Here is a 21,663-nt window from a genome sequence, read left to right on the forward strand (position 1 = left end):
ATCTGTTTGCAAGATACACATATTAGAAAGGGTGATCAGAGATTGTTGGAATGTAAAAGACTGGAAAAATTTTGTAGCTTCAGACCAAAGTAAGAAAAAAAGAGGTCATGTAACATATATTAAGGAAGAATATGATCCAAAATTAGTATATGCATCAGAGGATGGAAGACTACTGCTAACAGAGTTTCAGAAAGAGGGAAAGAAAATATTATTAATAAATTTATACGCTCCGAATGACCACCAAGAAGGCTTCTTCAGAACAATACAGCAAATAATAACAAATTATGACTGCCCTGAATACTGTTGAATGGGAGATTATAACGCTATTATTTGACAGAAAAATAGACAAAAAAGTTTCAAAACCAACAAAAAGAGGTGTCAACACCACTGTCAAAGAATTGTTTACAATTGGCAGAAGAATATAACCTGGTGGATGTTTAAAGAACAAAAAATCCAATAACAAGAGACTATACCTTCTATTCACAGAGATACGAATCATGGTCAAGAATATATATGTGCTGGGCTTCTGCAACCCTGATGAAGGATGTAATGGAGGTAGATATATTACCAAGGACTTTTGCGGACCACAACCCACTAATGGTGACAGTGAGAGGAGATATAAAAAAATATAACTGGAGATTGAATACATTTCAGTTGAAAAATAAAAACTTTGTGGAAGAAACAAAAAAAGAAATGGAACTATTTTTTAAACAGAATATACAACCAGAAATCGCTATAGCAACAGTGTGGGATACAAGGAAGGCCTTCTTTAGAGGACTAGCAATTAGGTTTGCTGCCCAACAAAGGAAAGATTTCAAGAATTGACAAAGTCTATAAAGAAAAATGAAGAAGAATTAAAGAGGAATCCTACAATACAAGATCTGAAAACAAAAATAAAAATACTGCAGTATAAAATTAATGAATGCTTGATGGAAGAAATTGCAAAAAAGATCAAATTTGCAAAACAGAACTATTTCAAAAATGCAAACAAACCAGGGAGATGGTTAGCATATTAGGAAAGAATTAATGAAAAGAATAATAAACACATTAAAAGATGAAAAAGGAAAAGAGAAATAGGGGAAAGAAGACCTAAAAAAGATCACAGAAAACTAATATAAGAAATTGTACCAGAAAGTAGAAATTTGCCCAGAAAAACAGAAGAATTACCTGAAAAACTACAAACACAAAACTAATGGAAGAACCAAGTAAAATGCTAAATGGTCCATTTACTATAAGTGAGATAACTGAGGAAATTGCAAACCAAAGTAGAGGTAAATCTCCAGGACTGGATGATCTCCCGTTGGAATACTATAAAACATTTGAAGAACCTCTGGCAATACCTTTTAAACAGCTATTGGAAAAGATCTACGAAGGAGGGAAGATCCCGGACTCATGGAACGAAGCAATTATATCTCTAATTCATACAGAAAATACAAACCCCAAAGAAATCAAGCATTATAGACCTATCTCACTGCTAAATGTGGATTATAAAATATTTGCCACAATAATAGCAGCTAGGCTGAAAAAGATATTGAATCAAATAATCCACCAGGACCAAACGGGTTTCCTACCAAGAAGACAGTTAAGAAATAGCGTCAGAATAATATTAAATATCTTAGAATACTATGAAGCACACCCAGAAAAACAAATGGCTCTAATATTTCTGGATGCGGAGAAAGCCTTCGACAACGTCAACTGGAGGTTCACGGTAGAACAACTAAAGGAGATGAAATGTGGAATCAAGTTTATAAATATGATTCAAATGATATATATGGAACAAAAGGCAAAAATAAGTGTGAATGGGGACTTAACAGAAAGTATAAAAATAGAAAAAGGGACAAGACAAGGATGTCCTCTATCGCCACTCCTATTTATACTGACAGTGGAAGTGTTAAATAACGAAATTAGAAAGTCAGAAGCAATAAAAGGAACAAATATAAAAGGAGAAGAATACAAGTTACAGGCATTTGCAGATGACTTGGTATGTATTCTGGAAGAGCCTATAGAAGCAATCGATTCCTTGATGGAGAAATTAAGAAGATTTGGCAAAATGGCAGGAATGAAACTCAACTACCAAAAAACAAAGATCATTATCAAGAACATGAAAAAATACAAATAAAAAAAATTAATGAAGAAATCCGGTTCCCAGTGGGAAAAAAAATGAAATACTTAGGAATCCACATAACCAACAGAGTTACCTCCTTAATGGAAGACAATTATCAGAAATTACTAAAAGAAGTTAAAGAAGACATGAATAAATGGAAAGATATGCATATATCTCTCTTGGGCAGAGTAGCCACAATTAAAATGAACGTATTACTAGAATACGTGTTTCTATTTCAGACCATTCCAATTATAAGAAACCAATCATATTTTCAAGCGTTAAATAAAATAATATCAAAATTCATATGGCAAAGCAAAATACCAAGAATAAGATTTAAAGTTTTATAGAACTCTAAAGAGAAAGCAGGCTGCAATTTGCCTGACTGGGAACTATATTATAAGGCCTCTATTCTGGTGTGGATAAAGGAATGGATCCTACTCCGTAATCCGAGACTGCTAAAACTAGGAGGACATGATATTAAGATGGGGTGGCATGCCTACCTCTGGTACCAAAAAACAGATACACATAAGTACTTTAAGGATCATATAATAAGAAAATCCTTGATGAATGTCTGGGAGAAAACAAAAAATCAAATATATACAAAAACGCCAAGATGGGTATCACCAGTGGAAGCATTTACCCAACCAAACTTATTAAAATGGGAGAATGTGTATACTTATGAACAGCTGTTAAGAAACGATGGAAAGTTAAAGTCAACAGAAGAGCTAAAAGAACAGAATATAGAGACAGGATGGTGGCTGAGAATACAAATAGAATCAAGATTCACCAAAGATAAAACACAGGAATTCTGCATGGAACGATGCCCTTTTGATAAGCTGTTGCTAGAAACAAATGGAAAATTAATTAGAAAATTATATGCCTATATAAAACAACTGAAGACAGAAGAGAACGCTCTAAAAGACTATATGGCAAAGTGGGAACAAAATCTGGGATATGGCATAGATTTGGAGCAATGGCTACAGATATGGAGAACGAATATTAAAATAACAAAATCAACCACCTTCAAAGAAAACCTATATAAAATGTTCTACAGGTGGTATGTGACACCAGAAAAATTAGAAAATATGTATCTCGAAGTACCCAATAAGTGTTGGAAGTGTAAAGAGAAAACAGGCACCTTTTTCATATATGGTGGTTATGTAAAAAAGCAAAGAAGTTTTGGAAAGGGATACATGAACTGTTGCAAGAGGTGTTAGAAACGAATATACCTTTCAAACCAGAAATGCTCCTATTAAACATACTGCCAGATGAGATATTGAGGGAAAATTGATATTTGATACTTCACATAATAACAGCAGCAAGAATAGTATATGCTAGAGACTAGAAAAATACAGAGATACCAACAAAAGAAGAATTGATACAGAAAATTTTAGAGATGGCTGAACTGGACATACTGACAGAATTAATAAAAGAAAAAAAATAGACATAATGAGAAGCAAAAATGGACCCCACTTTACAGATGGATTGAATGAAACTATAAAATAGGGACTTAATTGCATGGTAGCAAAACACAGCTAAATGAATGAGGAAAGGCAAGAAGCAGGGCTTTTTTTTCAGCTGGAACGTGGTGGAACGGAGTTCCGGCACCTCTTGAAAATGGTCACATGGCCGGTAGCCCTGCCCCCTGATCTCCAGACAGAGGGGAGTTTAGATTGCCCTCTGCACCAGAGGGCAATCTAAACTCTCCTCTGTCTGGAGATCAGGGGGTGGGGCCACCGGCCATGTGCCCATTTTCACCAAGGGCGATTTAAACTTTAAAAAACTCCCCCCCCCTGTTCCAGCTGACCCAAAGTGACATCATTGTTCAGTCCTGGGAGCATGCACGCACTTTGCGCGTGCACATGTGGTATCAGGGGCACCACCTCCCACCAGGAGTTGCCCCCTGTGCTGGCAACCCACTGAATTCCACCACCTTTTTTCCCAGAAAAAAAGCCCTGGCAAGAAGTATTAGAACTAAAGAAGGTAGACTTACAGTGACAATAGCTTGTGAATAGATAATATAAGTATGATGAAATTGTAGAGATGGAATGAAATACATGTTGTATAACATGCAGCAAAAATTGCAAGATCTTTGTTTAAACCTGATGTTAAAGTAAGTTGGACCTAAAACGAATAAAAAATATATTATAAAAAAAAGAAAACCACAATCTGGAACGCTATCATAGAATTTCTAGTTGTACTGGAATAGTTGATAGGACACATAATTAAATTAGCATACTCTAACTTGTTACTGCTTGTATCTTTGGCAAACCCAGGGCCGGTGTGCCCATTGAGGCCAGGTAGGCGATGGCCTCAGGCACAGGGTGCCGGAGGGAGCACTGGAGGAGGCGCGGGGGGTGGGAGCGTATGCCACAAAGCGGCAGCCTCCAATCCCTCCCACCCATGCCGCCGCCAGCACAAGCCCCCAGCCTGGCACAGCCGCCGCGGGCAGGCATCTGCGGCAGCGTAGGCAACCAAGCGGGAGAGCTCGGAGGCCGCCCGCCGCAGCGATTGGGCCGGCGGTGGCGTGCGCTCTCCCGTGATGACTTCACACGTGACATCATCACGTAGGCCGGTGCGTGCGTGCTTACATGCGCGCGCGGGGGGGGGTGTGCCCGGCCGTCCGGCTGCAAGCACCGCAAACCCTTGCGCCGCCCCTGGGCAAACCTACATGTGTTAGGTAAAAGAAATTTAGAATACTATCTCTGAGTAAATAGAGAATGAGCAGAATGCCAATCGAGTTTGATAGACCATTTTCTTAGCTCTACAATATATAATATATGTCATGTAGATTTTAGGCAACCTAGAAGGAAACATTGTTCATTTTGCTTACAGCCTCTAGACAAAGGGAAATTCTAGTTTTCACTAAAATTAAAATAAGTTTTCGTTCTCCAGAGAAGCTTAAAAAAGGACAAAATGCTAAAAATTCACAAACAGGAAAGCAAGATTTGAATTCTTATGTTTTAAGCTTACTTAGCAAGATTATTTTTTATTTTATTTTTTAGAGTAGGATCATCCAGCTACACAGTTTTCCAGTTAATAAAAATATGTCTGGATAATAAAAATAATATAAACAATGTGCACATGCAAATAAAAAATCATAATAGGCTTCTAATTTGTGCTAAAGTTCCCCCTCCTGTGTGAGAGGTGGTTGTTGCATACAAATTTGCAGCTGGAGGGAAGAAAACACTTTACCTGAGAAGATGGAAGCCTCTTTATTAGATGCTGACATGCCAAGCTTCTCCAGCCTGTGACTTTTCATAGATAGGAACCCAGATCTTCACTAGGAAAAAAATGTGTACAGTGCTATTATAAAAATCTAAGTTTACCTACTAAGAAGCACATAATGTTTGATTAAAAACATTCTAATTTATTAATTTGAATTGGAGTTTGACTCAAAGTTTTCCAAACTCAAGTCTTGAATTGTGTTCTGCATATGAAGAGAGGGAAGGCACATACAGGAGCTTGGCAACAAACTGTGTTTGTGCTCATCACAGACAAACCTCTGTTTGTTATGATATCTGAATGCTGCCAATGTTTGCAGCTTTTGGAAATCTAAATCGGCAGTTCTTTCTGTTTTTGATTAGCAGGGGTTGTATTAACATGTTTAATAATCTATTTTTGTTTCTGTCCAGTTATTCTGTTACAGTGCAAGAATCCTATCCACATCCCTTTGATCAAATTTACTACACCAGCTGTACTGATATACTGAACTGGTTTAAATGCACACGACACAGGTAATTTTTTTTTTTTAAGAAACACACTGCTTTCAGTTTGCTTTTTTAGATTAATTGCTTGTTGGAGATGAATGGTTGCTTCTTCATGTTAAAAGGAGTGTATAATAAGCTATTCACCAAGCACTCAGAATGAACCTAACATCTACAGGTCATTTGGGTGCAAACACCATAGTTTGTATGGAGCATATGACTTCTTGTAAATTACCCCCTGAATGACCATGAGAAATCTAAGCTCTCAAGTATGTTCTGGATCTTACAAAGGATGAATAGGCTGGGAAAGGCTGTGTGATGTACAAGTGTGAAAAGATACTCCTTTAAGTCTTCTAAAGAGGAATTGTACCTATGTGTAATGTTGGTTTATTTTTTATTTAATAATCTGTCTTTCTTGCTGAGACTCAAGGTGGATTACACAGTGCAAGTCAATATGATCAACACCTAGTACATTCACTGAAATAATACAATAGGATATGAGTCACAGAAGTTTATAAACAATCATAAATCCTAATACAGAGATGAAACATAAATGAAAACATTGCTGAAACAAAGCTTAATTAAACATGACATCTTTAACAAACATATATCAACAAGCAGTACCCGGCAGAATAGTCTACAGTCCCTGTCCCTTTACCAAGGTATCTCTTCGAGCTATTTCTTATAGGATAGCCTTATTACCTGAGTAAAAAAGCCATCCTGAATAATTCAGTTTTGCATAGTTGTTGTTGATGATGATGATGCAGGTGATTTATTTTGTTTCTATTATCTGTGAATAGAATCTTTCTCTAGCGCTATTGCCATACCTTCCTTTGTGACTAGTATGTTACATTTACTATTAATATGTAGCATTTACTAGGGAGTAAAGGATAGCTACTCTAGAGTTTTATTTCATATGCTTTGAGATCTTGATTGAAGAGAAGCAGTATAAAATTAAATTAATAATAATAATAATAATAATAATAATAATAATGTTCATTAGTATAGAAAAGAAGGCAATTCAAATATTACCTTTTTTTAAAAGTTCCTTAGCTCCTGGGAGTGACTTACTTTGTTGCGATTGCCCTATCCTTGCTTTTGAATTACATTGTGTATATTTTGAATTTATACTAACACATTGGGCCAGTAAAAGATGTAGGTCATAGTATGAAGATCTCAGTGTTTCACATTTGAAAATTGTATTGTATTTTTAAGATTATTTTCATATACTTGTCAAATTCTAAACTAGTTTAGGAAATATTTGAATTAGAAAGCACTAATATGAACACTTCGTCAGTTTGTCGGTTTTGATGTATAGGTCAATCCACAATATCCCTAAATTGCCACAGTTGGATGTTTTGAAATATATGTTAACAAATTTTAAATTATATGTGTTTTAATAGAATCAGTTACCGTACTGCCTACAGGCATGGAGAAAAAACTATGTACAGACGGAAATCTCAATGTTGCCCTGGATTTTATGAAAGCAGGGAAATGTGCATCCGTAAGTATAATTTTTATATTTATATTTCCTTGCACGACTAACATGATGGAATCGGTTACCCATGTTCTCTATTTTTGTGAATTTTATCAAGAGGAACAGGCCTGCTTCATATTGCCCCTCTTGACCAGATTTAATCCTTTGCAGTTGTATCTTGATTTTAGACCAGAAGTTTTACGTAAGTTCCTTTTAGAAGACACTCAGAGCTCAGTAATGTATGCTGTGGCTAAATTTTGGTTTTTAGCTGTTAAGAAACGCAGAGTGCTTTTAGCTGAAAATGTGGTTTAATTGCTTTTTTTCCTTTTTTTCCTACTCCCACTGTTCGTATCTCATTAATTCCTATTAATGTTTCGCTTACTGCTATGTTTTGATGGGATAATTTATCCCCTTGTAAAACAAGAATTGGCTTGTTTTACTGGCTTTTGCTGTAATAATAAACCATAGCTTATCTTATCTTATCTTATCTTAAATTATCAAGATTTCAATTGTCTTCATGCAACATTTGATGAAGCTTATTGGTATTTATTGATCCATTCCCACTGATGCTTCTTGACAGTTTCTGCAAAGGATGGCTTTCCCTTGCCACTTTTGATTGCAGTCATCAGTTCTCTCCAGAGAACCATCTTACTGACCGCTGCTGAAAATGGTTCTTGTGAATTGGTTTATTTTTTGAAATCAACTAAGGGAAGTGAGTACCAAACACAAGGACCAAGCAATGAGAACGCAGATTTCAGTGGTTGCATCTTCCCTCCTATTAACAGAAAATACATCAGTTTGGCAAAACAGTATGCTACAGTGATTGGAGTGTTGGACTAGGAGACTGAATCAACATAACTTTCTCTCTCTCTTTGACCCAACTGCCTTATGGGATAGTAGGAGAGGAGAACTAGCTGTGCAGTAGCTGTTTTCATGTCTGGAAACTTAAATGCATTCAGTGGATTGAATCTGACGCCTCATCAACAGAAAGCCCTGATGGCTGCGTGTCATCCTGGCTCTAGGAGAGTTAATTCCTGGGATCACGAAATTTAAATTATGTTATTGTTATTAAGGAAATGAGAGCCAGGAGAAAGCAATTTCACCCTTCCCCACTGAAGCCCTCCAGTCTGCATGACCCTGGAAAGAAAGTTTACTGTGGTTGGAAATGGTGAGGAAAGAGCTAGAAGATTAGGTATCCTTTTTTGGGTCTTGTAAGATCCTTGTATAGCATCCAACCCATTTTAAGTTCCCAGCATGATCCACTGATGTAGTTAAAAAAAAAAAGTAGCCAAGAATATTTTGTTGACAAAAAAGAGGATCTGATTACTCAGAACACTAAATGCACCTTGCGTTTAACATATCGCACCATACTCACCTTCACTGTGAGTGTGAATTAATAGACTCCCAAGTGGATGTGTGGAGCAGGAGAGGTTCCTCAGTCCTTGCTTCCACCGAGCACACATTTTCCAGATAGTAAAGGTCTGTGGGAGATAGGATGTTCATTCCATTCCAGACACATGGAATGAACGAAACATCCCACCCCAAGGCTCTTTTCTCTTTGCAAAAGCATACCCTCCACACACACTATTTTGAAAGTGATTGAGGACACATGTTTAACATGAGTTGGATGGGGTTTCCTCCAACCAACCTCATGATTAATATTATATTTGTTATAATGGCTAATCGAGTGCTTGATTGTGGTACAGGCACTATTACCTGAAAAGGATGTTAATTTTCTTGGTTGAAAGCATGTGTGATTTATGAAATCAGCTGCTGGTGCTCATTTCTATGCCAAGACCATAACAGATTTCAGAAATTTACTATCTGGAATATGTGTAGTAACAATATTGGTAGAAGCTAGCAGTTATTATTAGTTCTTTGGTAAGAAAACGTGGTAGGCAGCGTGAACAATGGGAGAATAGTATTATTCTCCATCACAATTGGTAAGCAACTGATTTGGCAGTGCAGTAATTCTAAAATATATGTAGAATATTATTTTTTAGGGATGTGCATCTAGTAAACTGTTTTTGCAATAAACATCACCAGAGTTGCACAGAACACAGACCGCTCTCTAATCTAAAAAATCCTTAAGTTTCAAGCAAATTGAACAAAGGGGGGAAATTTTAAAGACCTCACCAAAGTAGGTCTTTCTCTGTGCAGCCACAATAAGTTCTCTCTACTCATTCCTAAAATGGCTGTCAAGCAACAACCAGCTAGCAGGACAGTGTCAGCCACCCAGCAGAATATTAAAAATCTAAGCCCTATCTGCTTGCATGTCATTCTTACAGAGAATTCTTACATTCTTATACTCTTACAGTGACTGAAAGTATATTTTTTTACCTTTTTTGTAACCTTTCCACTAAAAACTTTACATTTGCCTTCCTTCCCTGTTGTGGTTTGTTGTTTGTTTTCTTTCAGAAAGTGAGGAAGGTTTCTGTTGTAGACGTCCCCCCAGCCATATTTGCACTTTCATTATTCCAGTGGGTAGGGTTGCCAGGTTCCTATACCCTTACCTTGTGCCTTCCAGTAGCCTTCTTTTCATTTGCATGCTTTGCATGTGCGTGCTCCTGGTACTTGCATTATGATGTTACTTTTGGGGGGGGAAAGTCTATCTCCAGCCCACAAGGAGGGGGAAAGGGGGGAGGTGAATGGCAGCTCTCTTTAGGATTGGCTAGAGTGCTCTTTTCTCTTCCCTTGCAACAATTTGATTGGAAAGGAGAAAATCAGTACAGATTCAAAGTGAAAAACAAGCTAATGCTGCATTGCTGGTAAATGCAGGAACTTGAAGAAAAACAGATTTGCCCCCCTAGTTGGAATGAGAGTCAGACGCAAAGGTTTGGGTAAAATGGGCCGCTTTATTAAATGAAACAGCAAAACAACAATTACAGCAAGGGGCCTAACTAACGGTACAGGTCAGGCCCTGGGGTCATTCACTGGAACCCCGCCCTGACCTGTCTAGGCGAGCACCCGCTGCCCCGGGTGCGATCCATCCGTCAAATGGCTGCGACCTGGATTGGCCAGGCGGAGTGGTTCCCCCCTGATTGCTTGTGAATTTCAGTGGCTTCCCTGTGCAGTCTGACAAAGTAGTTGGAAGTGTTGTCCAGTATTTTGGTGTCCTGGAATACAGTTCTACCCCCTCACCTCTGCAGGAGTATACCGTATACCCTGCAGCTGTGGACAAGTTTACATCGGGACCACAAAGCGTAGCATCCAGACAAGAATAAAAGAACATGAAAGACACTGCAGACTTGGACAACCTGAAAAATCAGCAGTGGCTGAACATAGCCTAGCTCAAACAGGGCACAGTATCTTATTCCAGGACACCAAAATACTGGACAACACTTCCAACTACTTTGTCAGACTGCACAGGGAAGCCATTGAAATTCACAAGCATAAGCAAAACTTCAACAGGAAAGAAGAAACCTTAAGAATGAACAGAGCATGGTTTCCAGTTCTGAAAAACACCAGGCTAACAAAACACTCTATACTCAACAATAGCCCTGCAGAGAAGATTAGCACATCAAGCCCCAATCCATATGCAAAAGAACCTCCTCAGGATACAGTGAAGCCTCCCGCCATTAGCATTCCACACCCTGGGAAACTTTTACAGGATGACTCAGCTCAACCCCACCCCTCCTGAGTAGATACAAATGACCTGCCAACATCTTTTCCACACTGTGACACTGAGAGATCTCTGTCTTTTGGTGCTACACCTCTGAAGATGCCAGCCACAGCTGCTGGCGAAACGTCAGGAACTACAATGCCAAGACCACGGCAGTACAGCCCGGAAAACCCACAACAACCATAATTCAGAGAATGATAGACAGATTGTTATAACGTTTTAATAATACAATATTTCCATTCCTTTTTTAAAACAAAGCCTCTGATGGCATGGGAAATGGCTGCTGTGAAGAACTGGACAGAGAAAATGTGAGGAAACTGCCATGTTGAAGCACCATTGCTGCTGCACTTTGTTGTTAGGTGCAGCAGCGATGGGAGAACCACACAAATCCACCCCTGTGTAAAAACATCGAAGACTCAGAGGCTGCATTCAGGCATTATGTCAAGCCAACATTATGCCTGAGTGTGCATGAATCTAGCTTGTTGTCAGGCTCATTTGTGTGCCTTGAGGTTTAACCCAGTTTATCAGAGGGAAATAAACTCCAGTTCAGCTGCTTTGCTTCATTTGTACCTCACATATAACCAGAGTTAGTTTTAGACCAGGATTTTTTCATCATACTCCATACAAGAAGGGGGGGGTGTAAGAATGAGGAATATACACAGAAGCCTGTGTATATTCTTGAAACAATATAATACAGAATAGTAAACAGTCTAGTAGCACCTTTAAAACTAACCAAGGTTGTTGATAGACTGATTTAATACAAATTCTGTCTTGAGTACTTCTTGGTATTTTCAATAAACTTTCTTTGCCGTAGATGTAGTGCCCTAAAGAAACAGATTCTAAAGCAGCAACAGCTATTAGTTAATATTTCCTCATACTAAACTTGTTGCATGGTAGATCCATCTTGCCTGTTTGACTGAAAAAAGATTGCTGTTCATTTGCATCCTCCCTGAATCTCTCATTCTGTGAAGTGCCAATGCTGATAGATGCACTTTTATGAGTGACCGTTCCAGTTGGTAGTTGTATGCCCAAAATGGCCTGGATCAGGCTGCTGCTCAGCGGGGAAGTGTTCGTCAATCTGTCAGAGCCCCAATCCTGGCCGTTTTTGGCCCAATCCTGGCTGTTTCTGGCCTGTTTTGACCATTTCTGGCCCAAAACAGCCAGGATTGGGGCCTTCTGGGCAAAGCCCAGCAGAGGCTCAATTCTGGCCATTTTGGGCCCAATCTTGGCCATTTCAGGCCTAATCCAAGCCTGTTTCAGCCATTTTGGGCCTGTTTTGTCCCAATTCGGGCCCCAAATGGCCAGGATCAGGCTGCTGCTGGGTGGAGGAGTGTTCCTGGCCATTTCAGGCATATTTTTGCCATTTTGGGCTCAAAATGGCCAGGATCAGACCCGAAACGGCCAGGATCAGGGTGCTTCCGGGTGGGAGAGTGTTCCCCCACCCAGCAGTGGCCTGTTCCAGGCCAGATTGGTCCCAATCCTGGCCATTTCGGGCCTGGCTTGACATAGCCAGGAGCAGAGGAAGGGCAGTTTTAAGAACTGCCAGAATGCCGTTCTGGGGCGTTCCGGCAGAAAAAAAGCCCTAAGCTCTGCTATATAGTCTAGTATAGATTCTCCTTCTTTCCTCATTCAATTATGGAATTTCAAACTTTCCACAATGACATTAGTTTAGGAGTATAATGTTCAGTCAGAACCTTTTGTAAATCTGTTAAACTTTTGTCTCCAGGCTTCTCAGGATGCAGTAGGCCTTGCAAGACTGCATAGGTTTTGCTGCTGCAAACACTGAGAAATATAGCTTTCTGCTTAGAATATCGAAACGAGCTAAATCACAAGCTGGCAGGCTCGTTGCCAACCATCTGGAGCCCTTTGGTTTCCACTTCTGAGATGCCTGATAGAGTCTCCTGCGGTGTTCTATTCATCTCAACCTGAAAAAAAAGCATTTAAATTGTTGCTATTGACTGTTTATCCACTTACCTTGTTGCATTGGGTTACTACCATTGTGTATGACTGTAAATTATTATTTTGACTGGATGTAATTAATGCTACTTTGATCACACTATAATAATTCACACTTGGGCACTTGCACTTTAATAATAATAATCACGTCTAATTAATACCCAGTAATGTTCTTTAGTCTCCTCAAGAGTTTCCCTTTGCGTTTAGGTGCCTATTGATCTGGAGACCTCCCCTTTTGATTTTGTAGTGGAGTTCCTCTTTACAGGATTATGGTGGTCTATACTGATGTATTCGCTTATTCATGAGAAGAGAGAGAGGAGATACTTTCTATAGTTCCTTCCATCTCAGAGAGTCACGGTCTTCACTAAGGATTGGGACCTATTAATAGAACAACTTACTAAGCAAACTAAACTGCTTTTACACACTGCCTCTCTCACTGAATATTGCAAAGAAAAAAATTGTTCCCAGAGGTTTTAAAATCCATCAACCTCCTGGGATGTATAAAGACAATGAAGCTTTAAAGAAAACTCTGGGCAGCGATATTGAAGAAGTTTTCTTTTGATTTGATGCTACTATTAATAGAACATACTGTTAAAGAGAAAGATCAGTTCACCATAGAGATTGACTAAATGAAAGAACATCTAAAGGGTACGATTACAGATGAGGAATTCATCAATACAATTAATGATGTGGACCGCTTGATTAAGGATTTTAAAGGAGATTAAAATGAAAAAACTAAATAGAGATTAAAAAAACACTGGGAATATCTATTTTTGGAATGAGAATCAACCCCAGAAAAAGGTGACTTGGGCAAAATCTACTGGCACTGCGCCTGATTTCGAAACGACAGACCCTTCAGACACAGAGCAGTCAGGAGATGAACAGGGACGCCGTACACTTAGAAATAGAACTGTACCAACATGTCCCCAGAAAATTTTTTAGACAGAAATCGTTGCTCAAAACAGGGGAGATACAAGACTTAGTCTTTAGCCTTTCTTCTAGATGGATCACCTCCATAGAAAATCGCGTTTTGAATAAAGGACTAGGATTTGTACCTTCCCCGGGCTATAACACCTTTCATATTAGAGTGGATCTATTTAAATTATTTAGGCTTCTAAAACTTAAAAAACACTTTGGGAATGATTATAACCCCTTGGGTACCAATGCTATCAAATATCGTTCCACTTTCACCCAGCGGATTTTGGATGGACTTGTTGACACTTTTGAGAAATTGGTCATCAGGGATGTCAACAAATTAGAAAAGAGGAAATAAAATATTTAGCATAATTTAACAAAAGAGTAGCATATAGCTTTAAGGAATTTGAGTGGAGACAAGAATATCATTGTGAAACCAGCAGACAAGGGAGGGGGAATTGTGATACTCAACACCTCTGATTATGTTAAGTTCAACGTCAGTTGGCAGACAGGGCTTATTATATGCCTATTGATCATGATCCCTTAGCTGACATTAAACGAGTCATTCGTATTATACTCAATGAAGCTTTGGGCACCAATGAAACTGATAATAAGACTCACTGGGGTCTAATAAATACATCTCCACGAACCCCAGTATTTTACTGCCTACCTAAAATACATAAAGGAACTACACCCCCACCAGGTAGACCCATTGTCTCTGGTACAAACTCGATTTTGGAGCCCCTTTCATGTTTAGTTGACCAAATATTACAACCCTATCTATGTAAAACCAAGACATATTGAAGACACTATATCTTTTATTAATTTTGTAGAAGAACTGTCCATCCCTGAAAATGCATATCTAATGATCTTAGACGTCCAATCCCTGTATACATCTATACCACATGAAGAAGCTAGGAATGTTATTGAAGCAGTGTTAAATCTAAAACCTACAGATTATCCATCCACTCCTGTTACAACCCTTTCTTTCTCTTGGGTAGATTTTGCCTTTAATCTTTCCCTTACACCCTCTAGGTAGATTGCTGCCACCAGGAATATTATATTCTCAGCAATTCCCTTATGTTAGTTGGTTGTACTGGAATTCCTGAATAAAACCGTTTACTGAATCTGTCTCTGCCTGGTCTGATCGGGGTGGATATTTTGAGAAGATCCATTGAACACAAACTAACACTTAAATGAACTGCATGCAAATAAATACTATATAAAATAGGTTACATAGATACAATATAAATATAAATAATTACAAAAATTTCATTTGTGAAATAGTTACAAAAATACACTATATATAAATACAATACAAAAATATTTTCATTTATAAAAATACTGAGAAGTCTATTTCATTAAGAGCAAGGCTGTCCATCCTAAAAATCTACTGGGCTTCAGCTTGTTGTAATGTTTTTTTTAATATTATCAGCAGATTTAACAACCTGCAACACTGAATATTTGAATTTCCATTCATGACTGTGGTGTAATTCAAAATGTTGTGAGAGAGGTGCTTCTTTGTTCTTTGTACAAATTTTGGAAAGATGTTCCTGAATGCAAATTTGGATAGGACACATTGTGTTACAAATATATATCAAAGGACAAGTGCACTCGATAATATATACAACATTCATGATTGCACATGTTGAAAAACATTTAGAATAAAGTGGGGAGTCAGTGCGGGGATGTTTAAATAATTTAATGTTGGGCATATTAAGCAGACATTACAATGGCCACACACATAGCGACCATGTGGGAGGTTTTCTTGCTGGCATTGAGTTTTAAAATCCAAATGAACCAGGATGTCCCTCAAGCTTTTAGTTTTTCTATATCCAGTTTTCGATGGATTATTACATCCTGGTAAGGGTTGGATAATATTTCAATTCGTTCTTATAATGTGTACTATCTCCCTCGTCAGAGGTGAAAAATCCAGCTCCCAAGAAATGCCACTGTCTGCAATTTTATTTCTGGGATGTAACAAAGCCTGGATATCATACTAGCTTTCTCCCTAACATGTTCAATAACATGTGATGGATATCCTCAAGTCACAAAAGTCCCACTCAGTTTGTTAGATTCTCTGTTATAATCTGATTGTAGGGAAGAATTCCGCTTTAAGCAGAGAAATTGACCATATGGTATGTTTCTCTTTAAATTGCCCATATGGAAAGATGTATATTCAAGATAAGCACAACGATCTGTATTTTTCCTAAAAGGTCTTCCCCCCAGTTTGGTTGGCATTTGTTTATATACCACCACGTCTAAGAATGTTACACATTGTTGACTACCTTGCCACGTAAATTTAATATTCTGGTCTACAGAATTCATCCAGTTCACTAGGTCATTTGCACAGTCTTGCTCATAAAGAACCATAAACACATCACCTATGTACCGTTTCAAACAAATAATCTGATTGAAAAAAGGATTTACAGCACTGTTCAGCAGACATCTCTTTTCCAGGTCTGCCATATACAATATTGCATTACTGGGGGCAGCTGAGTACCCCATAGCGACCTCTCTGATTTGATAGTAATATTGGCATTGGAATCTGAAAGAATTGCATTCCAGAATTATATCCAGATTTAATAAAAAGGGAGTTGTAATGATTTTAAATAAATGTGTGCATGTGTCTTTAAATGCTTGGTGTGATATAGGTGAAGAGTGGGGGTGAAAGAGAGGGATGAGTGATATGATTGGTTGGTGACTGAGAGTGTGAGCGGAGTGAATGCAGTTTTAGACTGAGAGTGGAGAAAGAACAGTCAGGGAAAAAGAGGCTAGCTATGTGCTGCCTGAGCTGTGTATTACTGAGAAAAATATAACCTGTGAGGAAACCTGAACTGAGTATGTTTGTGAAAGAACATTCAGTCAGGGAAAAGCAGGCAAACTGTGTGTGAAGCCTTAAAATAAATCTGTGTGAATGAGTTTAAGTGAAGTAACTTTAAGAATTGAGAACTACTCTTATGAAACTGTGTGCTGCCTGAGCAGGTTTAAGCATTTCTGTGAAAAATATTCAGTCAGGAGAAATCAGGCAAGCTGTGTGCAGCCTGAGTAATTTTAAGCAGTTCTGAGAGAAATATTGAGTGAGGAAAAGAGAGGTTAGCTGTGTGCTGCTTTAGCATGTTTAAGTATTACTGAGAGAAATATAACCTATATGGAAACCTGATCCGAGTATGTTTGTGAAAGAACATTCAGTCAGGGAAAAGCAGGCAAACTGTGTGTGAAGCCTTAGAAGTGAAGCCTTAGAAGAGATCTATGTGAATGAGTTTAAGTGAAGTAACTTTAAGAATTGAGAACTACTCTTATGAAACCGATACCCTCCTTGAAAAAATAAAAGTTTACTTTGTTTTTGTTATATCCTGGAGTATCTGTCATTGCTATATCCCATTCCTATCCTCAGGACCATGTAGAATCACGAAGGAGCCTGGCGCTTGGGCACATTACTAAAGGGAAAATTTAAATGAAATATCTTGGAATGATTGTTTAACTGTAACAATGCTGACTATATACTCCTTGCCTCTCCCCTTTACCTATGGAATGGAACTTTTGGCTTTGACAGTCTTTCAACCCTAGAAAACTAAACTGCAACTATGTAACTTCTCTACCTTCTATGCCAGACAGGTTAACCCCTGTCTGACATTAAGAAGTTAGGCTCCTGTAATCTGAAGAGTGCCTTTACAAATTGAGAAAACTATTAATGATCACGTTGTTATATACCAACCAGTTAGTGGGGCCAAATACGTGAGGTACGTGGATTTTAACCAATGCATTGTTACAGATTATTACCCAGAGATATAATAAGTAAGTCCTTTTAAATATTTCAAATATTTATTGTATTTATAATCTTCTATATTTTTATTGTTATAATAAGTGGACAATGGGTTGATAATTATACTTTAGAGATAAATATTGGCTGGGATGAAGAAATTAGAAATGAGCTAAATCTCAAGCTGGCAGGCTCGTTGCCAACCATCTGGAGCCCTTTGGTTTCCACTGCTGAGATGTCCAACAGTCTCCCGTGGTGTTCTGTTCATCTCAACCTAAAAAAAGGAAAAAAAGCATTTAAATTGTTGCTATTGACTTTTTATGAACTTACCTTGTTGCATTGGGTTACTACCATTTTGTATGACTGTAAATTATTATTTCTACTGGATGTAATTAACGCTACTTTGACCACACTATAATAATTCACACTTGGGCACTTGCACTTTAATAATAATAATTAACACCCGGTAGTGTTTTTTGGTCTCCTTGGGAGTTTCCCTTCTAGTTTAGGTACCTATTGATCTGGAGACCTCTCCTTTTGATTTTGTAGTGGACTTCCTCTGTCTCTGCCAGCAGATCTTCAGACCCAAGCTGTGATCCTCAAGCTAAGAGCCAAAGGTCAAAACCCTTTGGCTCTTGCCCTTCGTCTTGCACCACCTGCGCTCTCTTCTGGGCAAGCACAGACTCAGAAAGGTTGTCTGACTCAGAAGACATATAAAGATTACCTCTCTCTTTCTCTGCCAAATCAATCAGCCTCTGTCTCTATGGCCTCTGAGGCAAGCCCAGCTAGCAGGAAGTTTGGGGTGTAGTAGTATATTATTGGTTAGTTGTTAAGCCATTAAATAGAAGACTGCAGTCCCTACCTAATACTGGCATGACTTTAATATTCTATGTAGGTACTATATACATGATGAAGAATAGTACTATATAAGTACTATATACATGATCACTTTGCCTACAAAATCATAATCTGCAACAAAGTGCTTAAAGGATCATAGGCATTCTACCATTCAAATTCACTACTTTTAATAGGATATGAAATGGAAAGAAATCTAAGATTAGAGCTCAGGCATTATAATAAAGTACATCAAGGATGAATTTTACAACAAGCTTCATTGGCTCACAGTTTATTTCTTTGTTTAATTTTAAATGCTGGTTTTAGCTTTTTAAAGCCCTGAAACAAGTCAGCTGTCTTGCATTCTACCATATGAACCTGTCAGTTTATTAAGATTTTCTTTGAACATTCTGCTTCGTATGCCCATAAAATTTAAAGTAAAGTTGGTGGGTATGCAGAGCAGCGCCTAAGATAGCTGAACTCCTTACTTTGGAAAGTCCACCTCACTCTCTCCTTTGCTAGTATTTAGGCATCAGGCTAAATTTTGTTCCTAGGAGAGTTTGAGATACTTTAATCATTGTAAATTTGAATGATCTTGCTGTGATGAATTTGTCTGCTTTTATTTGACTGGTTTCCCTGCTATTTTGTTTATTTTTAAGTGATGTATTTGTATTGTCGTTTCTGTAAATTTTGCCAGCTGTCTTGAAGATTTTAAAATAATAAAAAGCAGACTATAACTATTTTAATGAACAAAACAAAATAAAACAATCCACTTGTGCCATCAATATAACAAAATGGATCTCCATACCAGTGGAATATTTAAAGGTTACAAGCATCTACAAATGGCAGTGTAACTGGCAAATAAAGTTTATCACGCTTTTAGTGCACGTAATTTAATCCTTCCCATGTGTTCTTATAGCAGAATATGTCTGACAGCATATATTTAAAGAGTTTATCAATCAGTAGTTGAAGCGACACCATTTACACAAGACTATTTCTTGCCCAGTTGTAAGCATCTTTGAAGAAAACAATTCCATTTGATTGTGGTGCTGATAATTAGGTGATGCTGAACAGGCTAGCTGCCCGATGCTGTACTTCCTTACATTCCTTGTTACTAATGGAATTTAAATTACATTAGACTTTGTATTTTAACTTCTTAAAATTTCCTGGCAGACCATGACACAAAAAACTCCCCTTTTTGTACCTTCCTAAGTCTTTGAACCTAGGCCAAATGTAAATATCTGTACAGCTGCTTCTAGTGTGTTACTTATCTCCCTAACAGCTGTGCTGTTTGTTGTACTTCTTAGCATATGTATAGATCATGTTTTCCAGCATATTACTAATACTGAAATCAACCTAGAAAGCTGTAAAAAGTAGAATCTTAATCATATAGCTCTTGCTTAATGCATCATATTTAGGAAGGTGTGCTCCAAGAAGTATTAAGATGCATATTTGCATAATTTCACAAAAATGAGCAAAAATGGTGAAACAGAGAGAAAGAAGGCAAAAGAATAGGTGATATGAAACCAGGAAAAGTAAAGGGGATTAAAGTTATCTTTTGATTGTTTGATTCCTAGTTTTAAGGTTATTTAATAGATAATTATCCTTTAAAGGCTATATGCATTTAATCAGGATGTTAACCATAGTAAGGTTTCTTCCCTTTTCATGTGTTTGGAATGATACTTACCTGCATTAGTGATTGTGACTAATGAACCAGGGAGTAATTGCAGAGACATATAATAATAATATACAGTAAATATACCTGCTCATAGAAAATGCAAATAAAATAATCTATTACCACTGTTTCATGGTTTACATTAATTTTATGGAAAACATTTTTGAGAAATGTTAAAATAATTTCCCTTCTTTGTATTTTGTTTTTGTTTCAGCTTCTTACTGTGAATAAACTAAAGCTACTTTTAAATCATAGTTGATTTTTATACAACATTTATACAACAATAATAAATAAAGGGTCTAAGGGTAGTGGGGAAGAGAGTGATAAAGGATAGGGTGGGAGACAGATAATGGGTGGAAATTGTAGTGGAGATGGGGAAAATACATAGGACAAGGGACTTATATAAGTGATATAGATGAGGAGGAATACAAGGTATGTTGGGATGGGTGGGAAGGCAACTGTTATGTTGGCAGTGACTGCTATATTGAAAGTTAAAGAAGATGATAAAGAATTTACAAATTGGTAAATAAATGGTACATGTTAGCTGAGAATCTTAAACAAGAAAGCAGCGGAGGCAAAATCGGAATAAAATTGCTTTCCCAATAATAGTTGATGATACTTATTCTCTGAAAGACATAAAGTCCTTTTTTCTAACTGAGCATATGAAACTGGCATAGCCATTGTGAGAGTCTTGCTGAAATTTTGAGAGTGGAGAAGACATTAAACACCTAGGAATTGTGAAGAAGTAATAAAAAGTTTCAATATGCTAATGTTTCCCTTGTTTTTAAGAGAAACGGGAGACACTAGAGCAGTTAGGTTGTTGAAAGCCTAGTTCCCCCCTCCTATATTTTTCTAATTTTATTCTTCCTGATTTCTCTTGCCTTCTGACAGCTCATTGTGCTGATAAATGTGTCCATGGCCGTTGTATTGCTCCAAACACCTGTCAGTGTGAGCCGGGCTGGGGTGGACCCAACTGTTCCAGTGGTAAGTCTACATCTGTTGCTGTCTGTCTTGTACTCTGTCTATTCTGTTGCCCTTATTTGTGGGCAGGTTTTAAACATTCTGTGCCAGGATTCCCTGTTTTCTGTCTGAGGAGTCAACTCTTGATTTACACAAAGGTATAGGAAGTCTATAATCCACTTTCTTTTTAGATTTTCTTTATTAAATCCCCAAAGTGCCAAGTGACAGCAGCTAAAAGCCCCTGTTAATTCTCTACTTTGCACATAGGGCATAAATGCTGACAGACCTCATATAAAACTGTAATCACGACAAAAATGCTCGGAAGAATCCACTGTAAGACATTTCAATGTACATGGCCACAATCTTACAGGCTGGGAAATAATTCCACCAGAAAAGCCATTCAATCCTGGAATGCTAAAAGCAAGAGAATACTTCTGGATATACAGAATTGAGTTACAGGTGACCCTGAAGCCTTTACTTGGAGGGGAAAATCTGTCTTGTACTTAAACATCATTAGCATTCTTAGGACTCTCTGAATTCCCAAGTTGAAATCTAGCTGCGTTATTAACAAAAACAAAAAATTAACTTATTTTCATTTGTCAATCACGCACGCAGACACACATGCTTATGTACACATGCATGCCCACCAC

The 21,663-nt window shown here is 37.8% G+C and overlaps 1 protein-coding gene across 1 annotated transcript in view; it reads left to right on the forward strand.

Moving 5' to 3' along the window:
- Window positions 1-21,663, forward strand: part of MEGF10 (multiple EGF like domains 10) — a 222,265-nt gene that overhangs the window by 70,473 nt on the left and 130,129 nt on the right. The window contains exons 3-5 of the mRNA XM_054987352.1: window positions 5,740-5,841; window positions 7,215-7,315; window positions 20,945-21,037. Coding sequence (XP_054843327.1) covers window positions 5,740-5,841; window positions 7,215-7,315; window positions 20,945-21,037 — 296 coding nt within the window. The remainder of the gene's footprint in view (window positions 1-5,739; window positions 5,842-7,214; window positions 7,316-20,944; window positions 21,038-21,663) is intronic.

The sequence above is a fragment of the Eublepharis macularius genome, chromosome 8 (genome assembly GCF_028583425.1).
Source record: "Eublepharis macularius isolate TG4126 chromosome 8, MPM_Emac_v1.0, whole genome shotgun sequence".
NCBI lineage: Eukaryota > Metazoa > Chordata > Lepidosauria > Squamata > Eublepharidae > Eublepharis > Eublepharis macularius.